Source organism: Zophobas morio, unplaced genomic scaffold (assembly GCF_036711695.1).
Source record: "Zophobas morio isolate AGI-343-1 ecotype UQ-CSIRO unplaced genomic scaffold, CSIRO_AGI_Zmor_V1 ptg000004l, whole genome shotgun sequence".
In the NCBI taxonomy this organism is placed as follows: Eukaryota; Metazoa; Arthropoda; class Insecta; order Coleoptera; family Tenebrionidae; genus Zophobas; species Zophobas morio.
The window spans coordinates 2,913,951-2,935,532 of NW_026972109.1; the positions used below are offsets into that span (position 1 = coordinate 2,913,951).

At 32.6% G+C, this 21,582-nt stretch overlaps 2 protein-coding genes and 2 long non-coding RNA genes across 9 annotated transcripts in view; 2 read left to right on the top strand and 2 right to left on the bottom strand.

Moving 5' to 3' along the window:
* The first annotated feature begins 2,448 nt into the window (after positions 1-2,448).
* Positions 2,449-3,990, top strand: LOC135134133 (uncharacterized). Of its 2 annotated transcripts, none has more exons than XR_010281235.1 (4): positions 2,449-2,550; positions 2,609-2,777; positions 2,838-3,759; positions 3,832-3,990. It is a non-coding gene; the product is annotated as an uncharacterized LOC135134133 (long non-coding RNA). The 2 variants fall into 2 exon arrangements; XR_010281234.1 differs by having other exon boundaries at positions 2,609-2,757; positions 2,809-3,759.
* An 890-nt stretch (positions 3,991-4,880) lies between these two features.
* LOC135135605 (uncharacterized) lies at positions 4,881-5,131 on the bottom strand. Its single transcript, XR_010281616.1, has 2 exons — positions 5,043-5,131; positions 4,881-4,991 (listed from the first exon to the last, which is right to left on the bottom strand). It is a non-coding gene; the product is annotated as an uncharacterized LOC135135605 (long non-coding RNA).
* Positions 5,132-11,995: 6,864 nt separating this feature from the next.
* LOC135137375 (uroporphyrinogen-III synthase-like) lies at positions 11,996-13,880 on the top strand. The gene is made up of 4 exons (XM_064067005.1): positions 11,996-12,057; positions 12,924-13,337; positions 13,382-13,650; positions 13,700-13,880. Exons 2-4 carry the CDS (start codon positions 12,953-12,955, stop codon positions 13,808-13,810), a joined length of 765 nt encoding a protein of 254 aa, XP_063923075.1. The 5' UTR covers positions 11,996-12,057; positions 12,924-12,952; the 3' UTR covers positions 13,811-13,880.
* LOC135137354 (glycerol-3-phosphate acyltransferase 1, mitochondrial) overlaps positions 13,805-21,582 on the bottom strand; it is a 28,082-nt gene continuing 20,304 nt past the window's right edge. For all 5 annotated transcript variants that reach the window (XM_064066990.1, XM_064066984.1, XM_064067000.1 and 2 more), the window contains exons 4-8: positions 20,442-21,007; positions 19,814-20,237; positions 19,610-19,766; positions 14,267-15,082; positions 13,805-14,210 (exon numbers count right to left, since the gene is read on the bottom strand). In XM_064066990.1, the coding sequence (XP_063923060.1) occupies positions 14,029-14,210; positions 14,267-15,082; positions 19,610-19,766; positions 19,814-20,237; positions 20,442-21,007 (2,145 nt within the window). In that variant the 3' untranslated portion in view covers positions 13,805-14,028. The remainder of the gene's footprint in view (positions 14,211-14,266; positions 15,083-19,609; positions 19,767-19,813; positions 20,238-20,441; positions 21,008-21,582) is intronic.

Consider the following 21,582-nt stretch of genomic DNA (forward strand, 5'->3'; position numbering starts at 1 on the left):
GTCGAAAAACTGAAGTATACAAAAATTAAAAAAAAATGGAAAATAAAAAAATCGAAAAATGAAAAATCGAGGAACTAGAAAAACTGAAAAATCGAAAAATTGCAAAGTTGAAAAACTCTAGGATCGAAAAATTAAAAACTCGGTCATTTTAAAATCAAAAATTTAAAAATCGGAAATTTGAAAAACGCAAAAAATAAAATCGAACAATTGTAGGAAAACTGCAAATCGAAAAATTGAAAAATTGAAGTAGGTATATAAAAATTTAGAAAACAATGGAAAATTGAAAAGTCGAAAAATGAAAAATCGAGTAACTGTAAAAATTGAAAACTCGAAAAAACGAAAGGTAAAATCCAAAAAAATTGAAAAATCAAGACATCGGGAAGAACATCCTCTATTTTATTACTCCATCTTATTCTATTTTTTGTTCTTTTTTTTTTTCATTAAATATTTTCAATATTTAACGTTCTTTGAGGACACACCGAAATAATGAAAGAAAGATAACAAAAAATAGAGTAAGATGCAGTAATAAAATACAGGATGTTCTATTGAAAAAAGTGATTAAAAAAGGTGAAAAACTGGCCACTGCTGTCAGATTCATTCTGAACAATTTTTAAGTATTTTGTAAAATTATAAAATGAAGTAAATTGTCGATTAATACCCGACACTTCCAAAATTAATTTATAATAAATATGGTCAAATGTCATAAGGAAAATTAAATTTCGAAGACCTGTGTCGGGTCCAAGGATTTTTTAAATTATTTTTTCTTTTCTCAATAAACATTCATTATCAACATGTCATAGAGTTAGTATGTCATTTTTAAATAACGCTGTATATTTTACATACTCTGATGAGCGCCGGTAAGCTTTATAGCCACAGTTTACTTTTGAAATTTCGACGCGACGTTGCCAGGTTATTCCGATTTTCTTTAATTATATAAAATATTTTCGTTACTTAGCACCACACATCACTAAACACGATGACATTCGACACTAATTACAACAGTGGCAGACGTTATGTACAGAGCAAAGAAAACATCAGAACGAATATCCAGCAATAAAGCCCGTTCTGAAATAATTAATGATATGTATACACAACCGTATAATCGTTACATTTCGCAATTCGGCTGCCGCGATTGATATCTTTTTAACGTCAACCATTTATTGCATCTCAAGTAAGAATAAACCCTAATGGAATTTTTATCTGTATTGAAATGAAAGAAGTAAGAAGCGCTCATGCAAAGAAGTTTTCCGCCAGATAAAAAGCCGTTAAATTTGCCGGTATTCATTCCCTTTGGCTGCGTATTATTGGCAGTGTTTTAAATTTGAACCTAATCCAACTTAAAATGCCATTTCATAGATCCGACTCCATCCGCCTTGCTGTAAGTGCTACACTCGCCGGATTTTACGTAAAAGAATTTTAAATTCTTAAGTAGCGACGCTCCGACTCTCTCTAACACAACGCCAGTTAAATCTCACCGTCCTCGTTTGAAAAACAGCAGATTTTTAATTCCCACAGTCTTCCACCAGCTACATATATATTTTCCTTCCCTTTACTCGCTCCAGCGCCACGTGGTGGATTCCGGCCGATCTCGAATTCATATCAAGTCATTTGATTTCCAGAGAGCGATTGCTAGCGATTTCTAAATGTCAACGACAAGAATTCGCAACTTACTTTGATGCCAAAATAAACACGAATCGCGCGCTAATTATTAACTAATTGATTAATTAATTAATTCGGGCGTAAGCAGCGACCGTGCGAACCGCCGCATTATCGGATTCGGCGACGACTTTATGATTATTTTCGGGCGCCGGGAGCTTTCCTCTTTTTCGTATATTCACGAGATAAAAAAAGTATAATACAGTTTTAAAAAGTGTTAAGGACACGGAAAAATAAAAGGCCGCCGGAGGGGATCCGATAATAAGCTTTTAAAAAAGTTGGAGAGCGTCCTGATAGTGTTTTGTTGATCCCCAGGGCGCTCGACGGTCGGAAACGGAAGTGGAGCATGTCCGTTCTTCTCGATCCGATTAGTGAGTTAATTAAGTGCTCTTACCTAATTGAGACGCCGATTTATTAATTACCTATTATAATTATATTCGTTCTCTTCGATTTGAGAGAACTTTCTTGGCGTCTGCCGGGATCGCGGTCGCAGCAGCTGAACCACTTCAATAATAATAATAATAATAATAATTTTCGAAGGCGCATTCGATTATCGGTATTTTTTCTACGAATTAGTGTTGGATGCGTCGAATTCAACAAACAATATCATTATTTTTCTGTTTCAACGCGACTTAGGTGACTTGGTGCATGGCCGACTTCATTAATATACACTAACGTGTATATACGGCCGTTTCAATTTTTGATTTTCCATTAGAAAAAATGTTCTGCCGCCTAGTGCATATTGTGGCGCCCTCACACGACAGATCTCGTGCTATTTCTGTCAAATTAATTGTCAAGTTGAAACTGACATTGACAACAAATTTTACTCGAAGCATAAAAAAAGAAGTTTGGTTCAGATAATAATGTTTTTTTTTAATTTTATCACAAAACACAGTAAGTAAAACAATAATATTAACGTAAAGTTACAATTTCAATACTTTTCGACTTTTAGGTTTAAAATTTAATGCAAATCTCTTGACAGAATCTGTGGTCTCCAAGCAAAGATTGCTGAGAACTGGCTTTACAGTCGCTTTGATTATATGTATATTTGCACACAGAATCCCTGTGATTTGCACAGACAAAAATAGGATTTTGCACAAGGTGTGGATACAGTTCTTCAAGTATGTATTTACCAGGATTATCATGTTGTAGAAATGGCAACATTTGCTGGATGCTTTCAGCTATCAGCTGAATAATACCAACAAAGATATCTTTGGGATAGACTAAACCTCCTCGGTTTTGAATGGCAATCAATTGTAGCAAAGGACCTGGAATGCTAGTACATAATAGAGGTGTTAAACATTCATCACAATGAAATAAATCTTCTAATTTTTTTATGATGTATCCTGCCAAGAAAGCTACTATATTATTATCACTTCTTAAGATTGTGAATATTTCTTCGTACTTCAATTGGAAATATGAGTTGTTCTGTGTGCTTAGTAAAGCTCTCTCTGTTTTCTTGTAAATTTAAAATATTTGCAGGACTAATATAGTTAACATTTTCAGCAGTGTTTGAGGAATGGGAAGCTTTAACAATCCCACAACGAAGAATTTGCCTTAATGCATAATCTGCAGCTCTGGCATCTGTGGCATCATTAGAACCACCTTTCAGTCTTACATGTGAAAACATGGCCTCTACAGCGTCTGAGCTAAAGGATCGCGTTACAACATAATAGAAGCCAACCTGGCTTAGCAAAAATTTTATAAATTTTTAAATCCAACGTCTACAGAAGTCTTCTGGATATCGTCAATATACTTTGGAAATGTGACATTTAACCAGTCAAGACGTTCATCTGAAATATGCACATATGGTGCAATACTGCTATCTAGTGAACGAAGATAGTGATCTCTGCTTGAAACATTATGCACCTGAAAAAAATGGTACATGTTTTCCATATAGAATATAGAGGCATCAGCGTCAACAAAGCGATCGTTCCCTGCAGCTTTTAGAAATTTTAAAGAAGAGGTTACAGTAGGTGAAAAAACTTGGATTGCTCTTAGGACATTCATTTTTTCAAAGTTTGATGGAAATAGATGCTTCTTTGTTAAATATCTGACAGGCTTTACTGGCATTCCCTTCTGCAAATCATACAATAATTTGAGGTAGCATGATGAAATTTTGCCTTGAGAAGAATACATATCATGGTCTAAAAACAAATTTCGTGCATTTTTTAGAGCATGGCAGAAATCGAAACTCAAAAATAGTGGAATATGTTCCAGAATGGGATGATTAATGGAATTTTTCAGTGATCCGTTTCCAAATTTTTTAAAGAGGGCGACATTTGTTGAAATATTGTCTGTAACAAATCTAATCACAATGTAGCCGCAGTTTGTCAGAAGTTTTAAAATGTTTTTTGTTAATAAATATAATTCCTGAGTTGTTAACGACGAGTGGAAAAAATACCCTGCTGGTATTGTATATCTAGTACTCAATCCCTGCACCACAAAACAAAGCATCTTGTTGGCTACTTTTGGCTTAGTTCCAACACGAGTAGAACTTGTTGTCTCTAAGCCATAAATTCGATCTTCTGTCCTACAGTAATGAACTTTTTCTTTTATGGACATGTCGTCCATTATTAAGGAGCAGATCCTTTCAACTGGCTTTTTTAATTGACCAATTTTTGCACACAATCGCTCTTGGATCAGCTTATTTTGACCATGAAAGTCTCCAAGGAATCTGGATATAGTCGATTTTGAAGGCAGTTTTAGTAAGTTATTGTGGCAAAATCTGTAACCTTTAGGCGAACAAAATCTCCAGACAGTACACAGACGAAGAGACATTTCTGACCACCTAGGTATTTTTTTATAGTGATTTTTTATCAAGTCCAAAAGAAATATTGACTTTTCATCTGCGTTGTTTGCGTCTTCTATAATTTTGGTTATTTTTAAAGCATCCAAATTTTTTACTTTTTCTAACTCTCTCATTTTTGATAAACATTCAGAATTCTTTCGTTTCATTCTACTCAATTGTTGCTTTAAAACTTTGTTGTGGTACCTGAGATCTTTAAGTTCTTGTTTATCCTTTACACTTAAATCATCACATGTGGAAACATTAGTTTCCTTATTAGCATTTTGGAATGAGGAAACGGAAGTTGGATGAGTGTCTTCTAAAAAAGGATTTGTTGGTTGGGTACTAGAAATGTCAGGATCAGTAGGATTCTGGAATGATGACAAAGATTTATAGATTATGTGAGGTACGTAGATTTTTATGTACATAACGAATATAAACGGAACCGCTTGTTTATTAAGACGAGTACTTTTTGCGCTTCTAACAATACATTCTGTTGCAAAATGTTTGGAACACACAACAGTATGATCGTTTATCTTGGTCAGATCTAAAATAATTCGAATAAAATATTTTTTGAGGAACTTGTTTTATGAAATACCACAAAATTTTGAAAGTGATTCAAACCATTTGTTTCTAAGATCTACTTCCGCAGGAATTCCAAAAAGTGGATTCTGTGTATTACCACAAATCATACACTTTCATCCCATATTATAAAGACCTAGTTTTATTAACAACGATAATAATTCATGCCCAAAATTATTTTGGATTTGAAAATTGTCAAAGAAAATTTCTGACAGTAGTGACAGTTTAGTTCAAGACATTGCCGTGGGTGGCGTATGCTTATGTACCCATGGATTACTACGCGGGAACAAATTTTTAAGAAATTGAAACGGCCGTATATACACGTTAGTGTATATTAATGAAGTCGGCCATGTTTGGTGGAAGTACGACGTAGATCGGAAGAAATCCGCTGCGATCGTTTTGATCGGTTGCGATATTATCATAAGGCCATTTTTCAACTAGGACATTTAGAGTAATTTGTTTCTGGGTGCGTAATGGAGCGTTTAATGAGGAGCTCGCCGCCGACGGTGGCCAAGGGACCGGCAAATTGAATCGCTCCGAGCTTAGACACTCCTCCGCCACCGACACAACTTCTTGCTGTAACAAAACGGCACTTACAAGAAAGCCAGGTATATCCGAACGCCGATTTGGCTCTTTCTTGATGCGGCGTTTTGAACTGTTTATTTTTATGCGGATACATTGTTTGCGAGCGGCGATCTCCTTTATGGGGGCGATTCGCTTTAAGTGTCGTTGTTTCGTCCCTTGATGTGTGCGGGTCGTAAATCGGCCCCGTCTTAGGTATCGTTTAAGCAAGCAGTGCGCTAAGGGCCGTAAGGTGTCGTTAAGGCAAGGCCACTCGGTAACGTTTATCTGTTAAATGACCCAAAACAAGTAACAAAGTGGTCCTGTTCCTGTAGCACCAGAGCAGCACCGGAGAGGCCGTTTTCATGCTCTTTGCACTCGCCCTTTTTTTATCGGGAAACAATCCAACCGGAAAATGAACACTCCTGTGGTGACAAAAGAACATTCCATCATTTCCGGAGAAATGGGCGCCATTAGAAATGCATAAACGGGGATTCCCCAGACATATTTTACACTACGGACGTTTTTAGGGTTATTGCCGGAAATGAACCGGAAAATTTGCGCCAATCAATTTCAGCGGCAGCCGGGACGATCTTTATCGATATTCTAATCCGGAAAAACGGACATGTTTCAAGTTTCGTTGTAACTCCTAAACCGGCCTACGCTTCGATGTTTTTACCGGTTTAACAACGTTCTCGAAAATTGGTCTTCCACGACGTTTTATTCAATTTATTAATTTAACTCAAAATTACTCATTTTGAATATCGTAGCCGTAAAAACAATTTCGTGACGTTTCTTTGTAGTCAGTGCCAAATAATTCAGTTTATCGCCTCTTTAATCGAAGCTGAATTCGCTTAATAGATTTATAGTGGCGCCAACAAAATATATTCTTTCTCGACTTTTTACTTTGTGTTGTTCAGAAAAAGCCATTCTTGATAAAAATGTCGTAAATAGCAAAACTCACACACTAGTTCTGAAAAGATATAAACCGTGGAAAATTGACACGTAAATCTAGGGAATACTATCAAGTCAAATCGTCGCTTGAGAACTTGTTTGATCTACAGACCAAAGCGCACTCAGGCCAATATCGACTCTAAGCGATTTATCTATAAGCCGACTTTCCTTAGAGCTGATCGAATAACTAACCCGTTTCGACCATCAGACGTCAAGATTTTTGGAAAAAAAAATAAACATTTTCCAGTTTACAATTATTATCCATATTAAATCAATACAATTTTGTCGAATAAATGTTATTTTTTATAGTTCGTCCTGAACTTGTGGTTCATACATACTCTATTGACATTTTTCGGCTTTTCGATTTTTCAATTTCCCAATGTTTCAATGATACGATTTCTCATTTTTTGTCCTCTTCAATTTTACGATTTCTAAATATTTCGGTTTTTCGCTTTTTCAATTTTTGGCGTTTCCAAATTTTCACCTTTCCGATTTCTGAAGTAATCTTTTTTTTCGCATTTTTAGACTTCTCAAACTTTCAATTTTTCACTTCTTCAATTCTTCCATTTTTCGATTTTTCAGGTTTTTGATTTTTTAATTTTTCGATTTTTTAAGCGTAGAATTTTTCGTTTTTGCTGCTTTATTAGGTTTTCGATTTCTCAATTTTCCAATTTTTTAATTTCTCAATTTATTGGATTTTTCAGCATTTCAGTTTTTTGATTTTTGAACTCCTGTATTTTTTGATTTCTCGATTTTTTTTTGCTTTTTGGATTTTCAGTGTTTCGTTAAACTTTATATTTTTCAAATTTTCGACGGTTTTATATTCGATTTCTCAACTTTTTAACTTTTCGATATGTTTTAATTTTCCAATTTTTAAAATTCTAGGTTTTTCGATTTCTCGAGTTTTTAAAATGTTTCGACTTTTCGATTTTTTGATTTCCCGATTTTTCAAGTTTTCGATTCCTCAATTTTTTCAACATTATCAGTTTTGGGAACTTTTCAATTTCCGGTTTATTTAATTTTTCGATTCTTAAAATTTTTTATTCTTCGATAATTCAATTTCATAGCATTTGCCAAAATCAGTCTTATCTTAGTCGACCCACTCTCTCTTTTCTTAAAGGGTATGTCACTTACCAGAATCAGTCGTATTTAGCAAGTACTAGCCCCACCCACCCACCCTATATTTTCTAGGAAGATAAGTCATTTGACAAAAACCGCCTAAACTTAACAAGTACTAGCCCCGCCCACCCGCCCTCAGTTTTCTTGGAAGGTATGCCATTTGCCAAAATAAGTCATATTTAGCAAGTACTAACCCCGCCCACCCGCCCTCAGTTTTCTTGGAAGGTATGTCATTTGCCAAAATCAGTCGTACTTAGCAAGTACTAGCCCCACTCACCCACCCTACATTTTCTAGAAAGATAAGTCATTTGCCAAAAACCGTCTAATCTTAACAAGTACTAGCCCCGCCCACCCGCCCTCGGTTTTCTTGGAAGGTATGTCATTTGCCAAAATAAGTCATATTTAGCAAGTACTAGCCCCGCCCACTCGCCCTCTGTTTTCTTGGAAGGTATGTCATTTGCCAAAATCAGCCGTACTAAGTACGGCTGATTTTGCAAGTACTAGCCCCGCCCACCCACCCTATATTTTCTAGGAAGATAAATCATTTGCCAAAAACCGTCTTATCTTATCAAGTACTAGCCCCGCCCACCCGCCGACTTCGATCTTTGGACTACTTTTTTGATTTTCAAATTTTCGTTAAACTTTTTGTTTTTTTTTAATATTTCGATTTCTCAAATTTTCAACTTTTCGATGTTTTAATTTTTCAATATTTAAAATTCTAGGTTTTTCGATTTCTCGAGTTTTCAGTTCTTCTATATTTCAATTTTTCAATTTTCCGAGTTTTTCAGTTTTCGATTTTCCAATTTTTTGCCAAATTTTCGATTTTTCAATTTTTTGATTTCCCGGTTTATCGAATTCAGATGTTTCGATGTTTCGATTGTTCAATTTCCTGATTCTCTGAGTTTTCGATTTCTCGATGTCTCGGTTTTTGAATTTTTCGATGTTTCGACTTTTGGATTTCTCGGTTTTTCGAGTTTTTTATTTCTGGCCTTTTCAATTTTTCCAATTTTCGTTGCTTCGATTTTTCAGTTATCTGATTTTTCAATTTTTCAATTTGTTAAATTCTGGAGTTTGGGTTTCTCGATTTGTCGATTTTTCAGTTTTTCGATTCTTTTATTTTTTGATGTTCGGATTTCTCGATTTTTCAATTTTGGGCTATTTTAATTGTTCAATGTTTTAAATTTTAGATTTTGGATTTCTGAATTTTTTGATTTTTTAATTTTTCGGTATTTTTATTTTTCAATTTTTCAAAATTTTTATTTTTTGGATTTTCAATTTTTCGGGTTTTAAACTGTATTTTTCGACTCTTTTACATTTCGATTTCTCAATTCTTCAACTTTTCGATATTTTAATGTTTTATTTTTAAAATCTAGATTTTTCGGTTTCTCGAGTTTTCAGTTCTATATTTTGTTTTTCAATTTTCCGAATTTTTCATTTTTCGACTTTTCAATTTTTTGAGATTTCGTTTATCGAGATTCAGATGCTTCGATGTTTTGATTTAACTTTTCAATTTTTCGATTTTGGCCTATGTCGGTTTCTCAATTTTTCAATTTTTCGACTTCTCGATTTTTCGACTTCTCGATTTCGCGTTCTTTTGATTATTCGATTTCTCGATGTCTCAGTTTTTGAATTTTTTGATGTTTCGATTTTTCGATGTTTTGATTTTTGAATTATTCGATTTTTCAATTTTCCAATTTTTTTTTAATTATCGAGTTTCGATTTCTCGATTTATTAACTTTTCAGTTTTTCGATTTTTTTTTTTTTTGATTTTTTGATGTTTAGATTTCTCCATTTTTCAATTTTGCGATATTTTAATATTTCAATGTTTTTTAAATTTTAGATTTTTCGAATTTTCGATTTTTCAGTTCTTCAAAATTTTTTAATTTTTCCATTTCTCATTTTCCAAAAGTTTCGATCTTTCAGTTCATCACTTTTTCTATTTTTCAGGTTTTTGATTTTTCAATTTTTCACTTTTTAAGTTCGCGATTTTTCGACTTCGCCTTTTTGACTTCAATTTTTTCAATTTTTTAATTTTCCAATTTTTGGGTATTTCGTTTAATTTTGTGATTTTTCAGTTTTCGATTCTTCAATTTTTCTTGTAGTTTTCAACTAGTTCTGGATTTTACTTTTTGGATTTTCAATTTTTCGTTTTTTCAACTTTACATTTTTCAATTTTTCGACTGTTTTATACTTCGATTTCTCAATTTTTCAACTTTTTAGTTTTTAAAATTTTAGGTTTTTCGATTTCTCGAATTTTCAGTTCTATATTTTAATTTTTCAATTTTCCAAACTTTTTAAATTTTCGACTTTTCAATTTTTTGAGATCTCGTTTTATCGAGATTCAGATGTTTCCATGTTTTGATTTAACTTTTAAATTTTTCGATTTTGGCCTATTTCGGTTTCACAGTTTTTCAATTTTTTGACTTCTCGACTTTTCGACTCCTCGATTTCTTGTTCTTTCTTTTTGAATTTTTTGATGTTTCGATTTTTCGGTGTTTCGATTTTCGAATTATCCGATTTTTCAATTTTCCATTTTTGTTTTAATTGTCGAGTTTCGATTTCTCGATTTAATGATTTTTCAGTTTTTCGATTTTAATTTTTTTTTTTTTTGATTTTTTGATGTTAGATTTCTCCATTTTTCTATTTTACGATATTCTAATATTTCAATGTTTTTTAAATTTAGATTTTTCGATTTTTTGATTTTTCACTTCTTCAATATTTCTTAATTTTTCAAATTTTGACGTTGCTGAATTTTCAGTTTTCCGATTTCACAATAAAACAATTTTTTGATTTTCCCATTTCTCGACTTCCCAAAGTTTCGATCTTCCAGTTCTTCAGTTCTTCAATTTTTCTATTTTTCAGGTTTTTAATTTTTAAAGTTTTAAGTTTTCGATTCTTCAATTTTTCTAGTATTTTTCAATCTAGATCTCGATTTTACGATTTTTCGACTTTTTACTGTTTGGATTTTCAATTTTTCGTTTTTTAAACTTTACATTTTTCGATTTTTCAACTGTTGTATACTTCGATTTCTCAATTTTTCAACTTTTCAGTTTTTAAATTTATAGGTTTTTCGATTTCTCGACTTTTCAGTTCTTCTATATTTCAATTTTTCAATTTTCGGAATTTTCCATGTTGTAATTTTTTTTTTTTTTAATATTTCGATCTGCCAGTTTTTCAATGTTTCGATTTTTCAATTATCCGATTGTTCAATTTAAATTTTCCTATTTTTATTTTTTTGATTTTGCCATCTTGGTTTATCGATTTTCAAAATTTTCCGACTTTTTCGATTTTTAGATTTTTTTTTTTTTAATTCTTTAGCCTTTTAATTTTTCGACTTTACTTTCTTAATTTTCCAATTATATTATAATATTATGAATGTCAATTATCTGTCAACCCGACTGCATTTAAGACAGTAAGATGAAACCACCTATTCGCTGAAGTATAATCGGTTGCCTACTTAAAAAAATAACGAACCCGCAATTATATACGGCAACTAATAATTCCAAAGCCCGCTCCAAATATATTTTATTGTACACCCGGTATTTTCAGGTGCGTAATTCTTTGATTGTTAAGTGCGGAAGGTTTAATATTTTCCTGAACTATGACATATTCAAATTACTTCAACTTCACCAACAGAAACGTTCATTCCAGAGAGAATTAAATACCACCATAAAGCATGATCAGTTCTAAAACGACATAACAATCTAGAAAGTGCGTTGGTAGTTGACAGAATAACCAAATTTCCCTAAATTTTTCGCCATTTTTCTGAAACGATCAAGTTGCCCGCGGCGTAATGTTGGTTGCATAACCATCAAATTTTAAAAATGCGTTAATTTTGTCGTTTTAAAACTAAACTTAGCCCTATATTCACAAATAAAAGAAAATGGAACTTACACCTTTTATACTTATCTTTTATTCGTTTAATTTCAACGATTGCGTTTATCGAAATTGTTCATTTCAAGACAAAACAAAAATTCGCACTGAAACCGTTCTTCGGACTTCACGAAGTCTTCATTCTTCGAAACAAACAACAATTTTACAGATTTCAGCATCTTCGTCGCACAATAAACACTATTTCTTCAATAATTTCAAAAAACTTCACCCGAAAATTAAAGTAATAGTGACACAAGCGTTGACATTTGACTTCACCCGCCTACAAAAATTTCGTTAATTGCGTTTTATGTTAAAATCGATGTCGTTAGTAGAAAAAACTTAAAACTGTACAGGGTGTTTAAAATCTTGTTGCTCGTGACCTCGTAAACAATTTACTTTATGAAAAATAACTGATAACAACTCTGAGTCGAATTTTAGCACCGTCAGGTTGGAAACCCACCACATACAAAAGTCAAAAGTCACCAGAAGTTACCAAATTAAAACGTCAATTTTAATAACTTTTTGTAATAGTATATTACTTAATGAGAGTTGTAAGAAGCATCTTACGCACGAATGGAAAAAGTTGCGCACGAGCCGCGAAGCGGCGAGTGCGTATTTCCATGAGTGCGTAAGGGCTTTACAACTCGAATTATGTACTATACTTTTTCTACGAGCACAGACAAAATCATTTTATTCATAAACATTAACATTTTAGTTTTATTAGATATTATAATTATTTGTAGTAATTGTTTATTGTCACTGTACAGTTGTTAAACACAAGGGAATGGTCGGTAGTATTAGTTTTGTGGCTACTTGTACTCTGACTACAGGATGCAGTCACATTATGTTCTGAAATAGTGACATGGTTTCATTGTAGTTGACAACTCTTCAAAATATGCCAACATTATGTTTTCTGACAACGAATTTACTTTATTTTTTATTTTCCATGCCATAAATTTTTGGTAGACGATTTCATATCTTTCACGCGACTTTCTGGGCAATAGATTGTCGATAGCCGTTTTGGCCTTTTCAATTATCTCCGGCGGCGTGCACATTAATTCATCACTATCGCTAGACATTTTAGACTACAATTAAATAGAATCCGTAAAAAGAGAGAAATGTTGATATTTTTTGCAGTAAATGTTACCTTGTTCGTTTTCTTCTTTTAAAATTCTTTGATTATGCCTCTTTTATTAACAGTAACGCTGACAAGTGCTTCACAATTTTGTATTTGCCTGTCCGTCTTGTCATTTTCACTACCAACCTAAACTGAATAAATCGAAAAATCCCTAACTGTGCGATTTGCTTTTCTTACGCACGCTGTGCGTAAGGACACGCATACATGATTAGCGAGTTGTGTGATCTTAACGATTTACAGTGGTGATCGTAGAAAAAAATATTAAAATAGTGGAAGCCGATATGTCCATTGCAAGAAACACAGTTCTGTTACTAAAAAGCGAGAAGTCTGAAGATGCTCAAGATAAATATCAGGACATTTTAGAGTCCAATAAATTTGAGGTTATGGTTGTGAAAACATTGACATTTCAGTATAAAAATATTGAAATTTTGCGGGACAAGCTTACAAATCCGGACGATTTTTGTGGAATTATACTCTCGAGTCCACGGTGTGTTAACGCCTGCAGTCAGGCTTTAGGTAAAGAACGAATTCATGAATTGTGGAAATTGAAATCAAATTTTACGGTGGGTGAAGCCACTTATAATGAAGCATTAATAAAAATAGGGATTGAATGTGAGGGTAAAGAAAGTGGAAATGCTAGAAATTTGTCACAGATAATAGTGCAAAGTAAGTACTGAAAGTCACTGGTTTGTTTTAATTCTTTGTTGTAGGTAAATCAAGTTTTAATAAACCTTTTCTTTTTCCTCATGGTAATTTAAAAACTGACACGCTCAAACTCGAGTTAGGTCGAGAAAACTTATCTTTAGATGAAGTACTAGTGTATGACACACTGCCAAACCCGCAAATTAAAGAAGACTTGGAAAAAGTCACTTCTGGTTTTTCCTCCATACCAGAATATTTAGTGTTTTTTAGCCCGTCAGGTTTCCACAGTAGTATACACTACTTGCGTAAAGTACCAATTGACTTATCCTCACTCAAGGTACTAACACAACTACTTAAGTCACTCTTAATTAAAGTCATGTTTAAAGATAATAGCAATCGGTCCCGTTACTCAGCTCGCTATTGAAGAAAACAACTTGAAGGTCTACGCCGTTGCTAAAGCCCCCACTCCCGAGGAAGTACTAAAAGCAATCTTGTGATAAAAATTTATTGAAACTAGTTTATCACAGTTCATTAAATTTATGCATCTAATAAATCTCATGAACATAATGTCTTAATTATACAGCAAATTAAAAAAATCACCCCACGTACAAAAAATCGTACGCGAGTTCATTAAAGAATGTTAAACATATTTGCTATTATACAAAAATTAGAATTAATTTTATCATAATAAATAACAAAACCTTTGGCATTACTACTAGTTAGGAGATTGTCTATATTTGTGAACCCTTTGATAAAGAGACTTAACAGATTCAGTATTGTCTTGATTTTCTTTCAAGGAATAAAGTCTTAGCTTCTTTTCCGTATGGCACTCAAGAACGTCCCACTTCTGATACAGTTTCAAAGCATTTTTGATTGAGTCGACGGACACGCTTTCCTCTGTAATAAAAAATAAATCAATGAAAATGTCATACAAAAGTCACAAAGTTGCATACCATATATCACCGCCCCTGCTGACACCTGCAGCTGAATTTCGCTAAGAATATCATTAACCAATTCGCTCTCCAATAAAGACTTCCCCACTAACTTATCCAAACTAAAAGCAGTAACGGCGTACGCTTCAAGCAAAGGCATAAGTAAAACTCTCAAAAACTTCAGACGTTCCACAGCCGTTTTCTCGTCGCTTAAAATATACGGTTTCTCGGTTTCCGCCTCGTCGATGTCGTCTTCGTCGTCGAATCGCTTCGCTATCCGCTTACTCCGTGCCACTCGCTCCGAATCCTGTTCCTGTTCCACGAAAATGCGATGCCTCACGTTCAAATCGTCGATGCATCCGATCACAATATGCTCTAAATTTTGACAAGGCTTACACACTATGAACTCGTATTGAAAGATACTGCACAGATCCAATACCGTGTCGATTAATTCTACGTGAGAAACTGTGCCTGCCGCAGTTGCTACAACGGAAACGGCGATTGCCACTATCGACTCCAGCGCGAAATGAGTAACTAACGTATTACTATAATAGGAAAGTTCTATGACGTTTGGTAATATTGCGATTGGTTTGATTGTGTCTTCGCCGTTTACTTTTTCCTTGCGGATCAGTCCCGGGCCAAGTAATTCGGCGCTGTAGTTGATTATGTCGAAGGAGTCGCCGGTGAAACCTAGGTCTTTCCGGCTTTGGTGGAGTTCTTCGCGTAAGAGGTCGAGGTCGACAACGAGCTGCTTGACGGTGGCGCCCTCTCGGTGCTTCGATAATAATAAAAAGGCGAGGGCGTTGGTGGACATGACTGACGTCGATTTGGCACAATCTAAAAAAAATAAATATTATTTTGTTACATAGTTCCAAAGCAAGTTATAATTGTTTATCACAATTTTTTTTTTTATTTTGTCGTTATTATCACAAATATTCGGATAACATTTAATGTGATTGCTTTTTGGGGACTCGGACAACATTAAAGGCATTGGTTATCGTAAATGTCTATAATAAAAAGAATATAAAAATGCAACTGCAATTAAACTTTAAAAGAGTCTAAACAAACCTGAAAACAACAAGCTCTCTTTTATCTGAGATAACACATATTATATACATATTTTAATTTCTGGTTTTATTCATCCTTTCAAAAAAAGTGATGACATCATCGCACAAAAACTATTACATAAATATTTATTAAATACCAATCACAATAAAGCACCTTGGCGGCAAATTCAAACTGACACAAATTCAAATTGATAAAAAAATCTGTGATCTGAGCTTTTTTGGAACCGATTTTTGATTTTTTTTTTTAATTTGTAATACAGCAATTTTTCAATTTTAAGAATCGAGAAGATCAAGAAATTGAAAAATTAAATGCAAAATTAAAAAAAAATGGCAACGAAAAATCCAATTTTCAATTTTTGATTTTTCAATTTTCCGGTTTTTCAAAATTTCAGTTTGAATATATTTGTTCTTTTTGTTGGGAGACTGAAAAATTAAAAAGCGAGAATATGAAAAATAAATCGAAAAATGAAAAAACTAAAAATCCGGATATTGAAAAACTGGATAAGAGATTGAAAAATAAAAATAAAAAACTCAAGAAATTGAAAAATCGGAAAATTGAAAAATTAGAAACCGAAAAATCGAAAATATGAGAAATCCACAAATTAAAATATCATTTCGAATAGAATGTGGAACATTAAAAATATCGAAAACTGGAAAAATTAAAAAAATTGAGAAATTGAAAAGTCGAAAAATTGTAAAATTGGGTATTTGAGAAACTGACAAATTGCAAAAAAAAAAGAAATTGAAAAACAGGTAAATTGAAAAAACGAAATATTATAAAGTAGAAACATATTGAATTTATTTAAAATGAAACTGAAATTGAAAATAAAAATGGAAAAATTTTAAAACGAAAACTCAAAAAAACTGTAGACCCGGAAATTCAAAATCAAAATCGATTACTTTTTCAGTTTCTCCATTTTTCAATTTTTAATTTATAAAGTGAACGTTTCAACTGATATTTTGAGAAATCGTAAAGTCGTAAAAGTTAAAATTAAAGATCGAGAAGCTGAAAAGTCGGATAATTAAAAATTCGGAAAAGTGCAAAATTGTAAAACTGAAGAATTGAGATCAAGAAATTAAAAAAAAATCGAAATGTAAAAAAAATGACACTGAAAAATCGAATACATAATGGAATAATAGAAACAAAAATAGATATTCAAAAAAAATGTAAAAACGAAAATTTAAAAAAACGAAGAAAATTTGGAAATAGAAAAACTAAATAAATGAAAACTTGGAAAATTAAAAAACATAAGTTGAAAAATTGAACAACCAAAATTAAAAAATCGGAAAATTGAAAAATTTTAAAATGAAATCGGTCTCAAGTTTCAATTTCTCGATTTTAATTTTTTCGAGTTTCCATATTTACTTTTAAATTTCTCTATTTTCAATTTTTGTTTTTCAATTTTCCGGTTTTTCAAAATTTCAGTTTGTTCTTTTTGTTGAAACTAAAAATCCGGAAATTGAAAAATTAAAAATAAAAATTTCAAGAAACTGAAAACGCCAAAACATGGTAACATTGAAACATCGAAAAATTGAAAATTTATAAACCGAGAAATCGAAAATTTAAATAAATGAAAAATCGAAATATTGTAAAATTGAAAAATGAAAATGAAATTAAAAATAAAAATGGAAACTCAAAAATTGAAAAATCGAAAATCCAAAGTTGAAAAAATCGGAAAATTGAAAAATTTTAAACTGAAAATCCAAAAAATTGCGAATAAAAAAGCTGTAAACTCGAAAAATTTTATAAAAAAATAGATCCCAATTTTCAATTTCTCGTTTTTTATTTTTTTAGCTTTTCGATGATTACTTTTAAATTTCTCTATTTTCAATTTTTGTTTTTTCGATCTTCCTATTTTTCAAAATTTCAGTGAAAAAAAATCGAAAAATTAAAAAACTAAAAATCCGGAAATTGAAAAATTGGATTATTGAGGAATAGAAAAATTGCGAAATATTAAAACTGAATAATCGAAAGATCCAAACACTGAAAAATTAAAAATAAAAATTACAAAAAATATAAATAACGAATAGAAACAAAAAAAAAATTGAAAGACTACAAATCGAGAAATGAAAAATCGCGAACTTTAAAATTTTTAAATCGAAAAATTGAAAAATTAAAATTCCAAAAATTTAAAAATCGACAAATTGAAAAGTCGGATAATTGAGAATTCGAAAAATTGCAAGGTTGTCAAACCGAAAATTCAAAATATTGTAAAATTGGATATTTGAGAAATTGACAAATTGCAGGAGTGTAAAATAGAAAAATTTAAGAACTGAAAAATGAAAATATGTATCTACAATTTGAAAACCGGAAAATTGAAAAAAAGAAAAACGGAAAGATTTTAAATCGGAAATTGAAAATTTTTAAACTGAAAACTCCAAGAATCGCGAACAAAAAAGCTGTAAACTCAAAAAATTTTAAAATGACACCGATCACAATCTTCAATTTCTCGATTTTTAATTTTTTTGGCGTTTCGATGTTTACTTTTCAGTTTCTCTATTTTCAATTTTTTCTTTCTCAATTTTCAGGTTTTTCAAAATTTCAGTTTCCTCTTTTTGTTGAGAATGACAAATTAAAAAGCGAGAAAGTGAAAAATAATCGAAAAATTAAAAAACTAAAAATCCGGAAATTGAAAAATTGCAGAATATTATTACTCGAAAAGTAAAAAATTAAAATTGCAAGAAATTAAAAATACGAAAACTAATAACATCGAAAAATTGAAAAATTACAAACCAAGAAATCTAAAATTTCAATAAATGGAAAATCTAAATATTCAAATATCATTCGAATAAAAAAAAATATCTAGAAATTGAAAAATTGGAAAATTGAAAAGGAGAAGCATATTGGATTTATTTAAAATGAAACTGAAATTAAAAATAAAAACTGAAAAGTTTTAAATCGAAAACTGAAAAACTGTAGACTGGGGAAATTCAAAATAAAAATCGATTACTTTTTCAATTTTAAAAAATCGTAAAGTCGTAAAATTAAAAATGAAAGACCGAGAAACTGAAAACTCGGACAATTAAGAACTCGAAAAAGTACAAAATTGTAAAATTAAAGAATCGAAAAGATCGAGAAAATGAAAAATTTAATGCAAAATTAAAAAAAAGTGACACTCAAAAATCGAATTATCATTTTTTGATTTTTTAATTTTCCGATTTTTTAAAATTTCAGTATGAATAAATTGGGAATTTGAAAAAGTAAAAATTGAAAATTAAAAATCGAAAAATTAAAAATGGAGAAATTGAAAAGAAGTGAGAGAAAAATTGGGTAATTGAAAAATCCATGGATTACAAAATTATAAATCAGAACCTTAAAAATCGAAAAATTTTAGGGATTAAAAAATCAAAAAACTGAAAAAATTGAGAAATTGAAAAATCTCTTCGTAACTGAAAATGTAAAAAACAAAAAATTGTAAAAGCAAAATTTAAAATTCGAAAAAAGTTTAAATCGGGAACTCAAAAAGCTGTAAACTCGGGAAATTTCAAAATAGAAATAGATTCCTTTTTCAAATTCTCTATTTTCGTTTCAATTTTTGTTCTTTTTGTTGAAAGATAAAAAATTCAAATCCAGAACTTGAACGAAAAATTAAAAATTTTTAGAAATTGGAAAATTGAGAAAACAATTATAAAATCAAAAATTTTAACATTGAAACATCGAAAAATTGCAAGTGGAAAAGTTCAGTAAAAAAAATTGAAAAATCGAGAAACTGAAAAACGAAAATACGATACGAAGTCTGCAAATTAATGTTATTTTAATTGTTACTAACATAAATTACGGACTTTTTCGTAGGAACGATAATAATCCAATAATGAATGTAGTATTTAAAAATCTACATTCTGAAAAAATAAATAAATAAAATGAACAATGTTTCACTCATTTTATGCTTGTAGTTAGACACTAATGTTGCTAGAACATAAATTGTTTATGTGCTTTTTTACGTAGACAAAACATAATTAAGAGACTCATCTACAACATAAATTGTAGTTGGAAGATATTTATTTGTTCACTTTACGATGAACTAAAAAATGAATAGTCTGGAAACGATGAATTAAACTCGGTTCGTTGTTTATCAACAAATCTGGCACGAAATAATGTATCCAATTTTCATTGTAAATGAAACATATCCCGGCCCGATTCGTTACAAAAACATCATCACTTTCATTCACCACACCACAATCCAAACAATAAATAATCAACAATTCCAAATCACAAACACACAAAAGTGGTCTGACCAACCTTTGCCCCGTCATCCTATCACCACATATTTAAAATACCACCCAACCTCTGACTCACCGTAAATAATATGTTTCGAAATACTCTCCACCAACGTCTTGTGCTCATCCGACACCACATCCGTCCCGTACAAACTCGTCGTCGACGGATTCGACTTCAGCATCTTCAACCCATTCGCCGGCAGCTTCTTCGACGCGTTGAACGTCTTCACCAGCTCCTACCAACCACAAAATAACAAAAACCCACACACTTTTTCACACTTACTTTAAGCGAGAACGGCTGATTGAAATCGATCCTGATCATTCCGAAATCGCTGTTCAAAACGTGCCAGATCGCCCTCATCGCCGCCCCGAACGTCTCCATCTCCTTCGGCTGCCCCAGCTGCTCGCGCACGAAGTTCCCGTCCACCAGCTTCTCGTAGTTCACGCTCACGGGCACCAACAGCGCGTCGTCGATGGTCCCGTCCATGAAGGCCTCCACGATCACGCTGAGGATGCCGTACTTGGGCATGCAAGGTTTCCCGGTTCGCGTGCGCCCGCCTTCCAGGAAGAACTCCACGTTGTGGCCGGCGCGCAGACACTCGTTCATGTAAGTGTGCAGGACGGCCTTGTAGAGGTGGTCTTTACGGCCCATTATCGGGTCGATGCGACGCTTGATGAAGAAGGCGCCCAGGCCGCGGAGCAAAGAACTGGAAGAACGAAATTCGTAGTCAGGTGTATTGTTGGTTGCATAACACAACTTATTTATGTATTTCAAAACGGTTGCAGATGGCTGTGGAAATTTAGTAATTTTGGAATTATGAATTGTCTGTTGACATTTCAACTGTCAATCAGTGGTGTAATCTGAATTTGCTTATTTTACAAGTTTTTATAATAAAAGCAATGTTTCTTACCCAAAAAACGGTATCCGGAGGTTGTCCCCCGCCGCCACCAGCGGCGAGCGCACGTTGTTGTTCAGCAAAATAAACGATATAAGAATGTAATCCAAGTGTGACCTGTGCAGCGGCAGGAAAATGAGCGGAAGGTTCGTCTTTCCGGCCTCCTTCAGCATGTTTATTTGTCCCGGATGGGCGGCTACGCAGCTTATAAAACAGGGTAACAACTTGTATAAAACCCATGACGTAAATCGTAGTATAAAGTCGGATAAAGTGGATCTCATTCCATATAACAATTTATTTGCCCGTTTTTGGTTGTTTTTTAGCAGCTCTTGGTAAAAATCGTCGTCGTTTCTGTCGGAGTCCTGGAACTGCTGGAGGGCCGTTTTTTCAATGGCTTGCTTCAAGCGGTCGTCGTTTAAAACCACCTCTGCGACTTGGGGGTAGTCGAATTTTCGCAGTTGGTAGACTTGGTTGAGATGGGAGAAAGTTCGTTGGAGGAAGCCATTGTTGTGGAGGGATGGGGTATGGTCTAGGATGTTGTTCAAGGCTAATTTTTCGGTGGTTTTGTTAACCAGCGACTCCTGAAAAAAAACGTTTTGTACTTGTTTACATATTTATTAAACAAAATGGACAAAAAAATTTAAAATTAATTCGATTGACGTATTTGCACGAATTTTAAGTTTATTTTACAACCGGTTTGACCGAGATGTATCCAGTGACGAAGTAGATCACCTCGGTAAAAGGAAATTATTTTTGGTAATTCTTGAGTAAAACGCGAAATCGCAAAAATTGCAGCTGTCATCATCATACGATCAAACACAAAAGTCAATTTTTTGTTGATAGACAATTATCAGTCAGTTTTAGCACGCGTCTACTATCTATTGTCACATTGGTCAAAGTTTAAAGTTCCTTAATTCAGCGAACTAAATTTACCGAAGTAATTATGTAAATCTAAAACATGCAGTGACCCTAGTGTGTATTTGTTTTTATAATTATTTTTGCTGATGCAGCAAAAAGGGTACAAAATTTTTTTGTTGTGTTTTAGTCTGTATAAAGCTTTAATGTTTGATATCTAGTAGGCTATGGATTTTAAAATCAGTTGGTACTGATCAGCGCGCACCACTTAACCTAAAATTCTAATGCGTCAAATACTACA

Excerpts from the sequence above, each read along its gene's own strand:
- LOC135137375 (XM_064067005.1), top strand. The coding sequence starts at position 12,953 with ATGTCCATTGCAAGAAACACAGTTCTGTTACTAAAAAGCGAGAAGTCT. Across the intron at positions 13,338-13,381 it reads GTCACAGATAATAGTGCAAA|GTAAATCAAGTTTTAATAAA; the intron begins GTAAGTACTGAA and ends TCTTTGTTGTAG. Across the intron at positions 13,651-13,699 it reads TTGACTTATCCTCACTCAAG|ATAATAGCAATCGGTCCCGT; the intron begins GTACTAACACAA and ends TCATGTTTAAAG.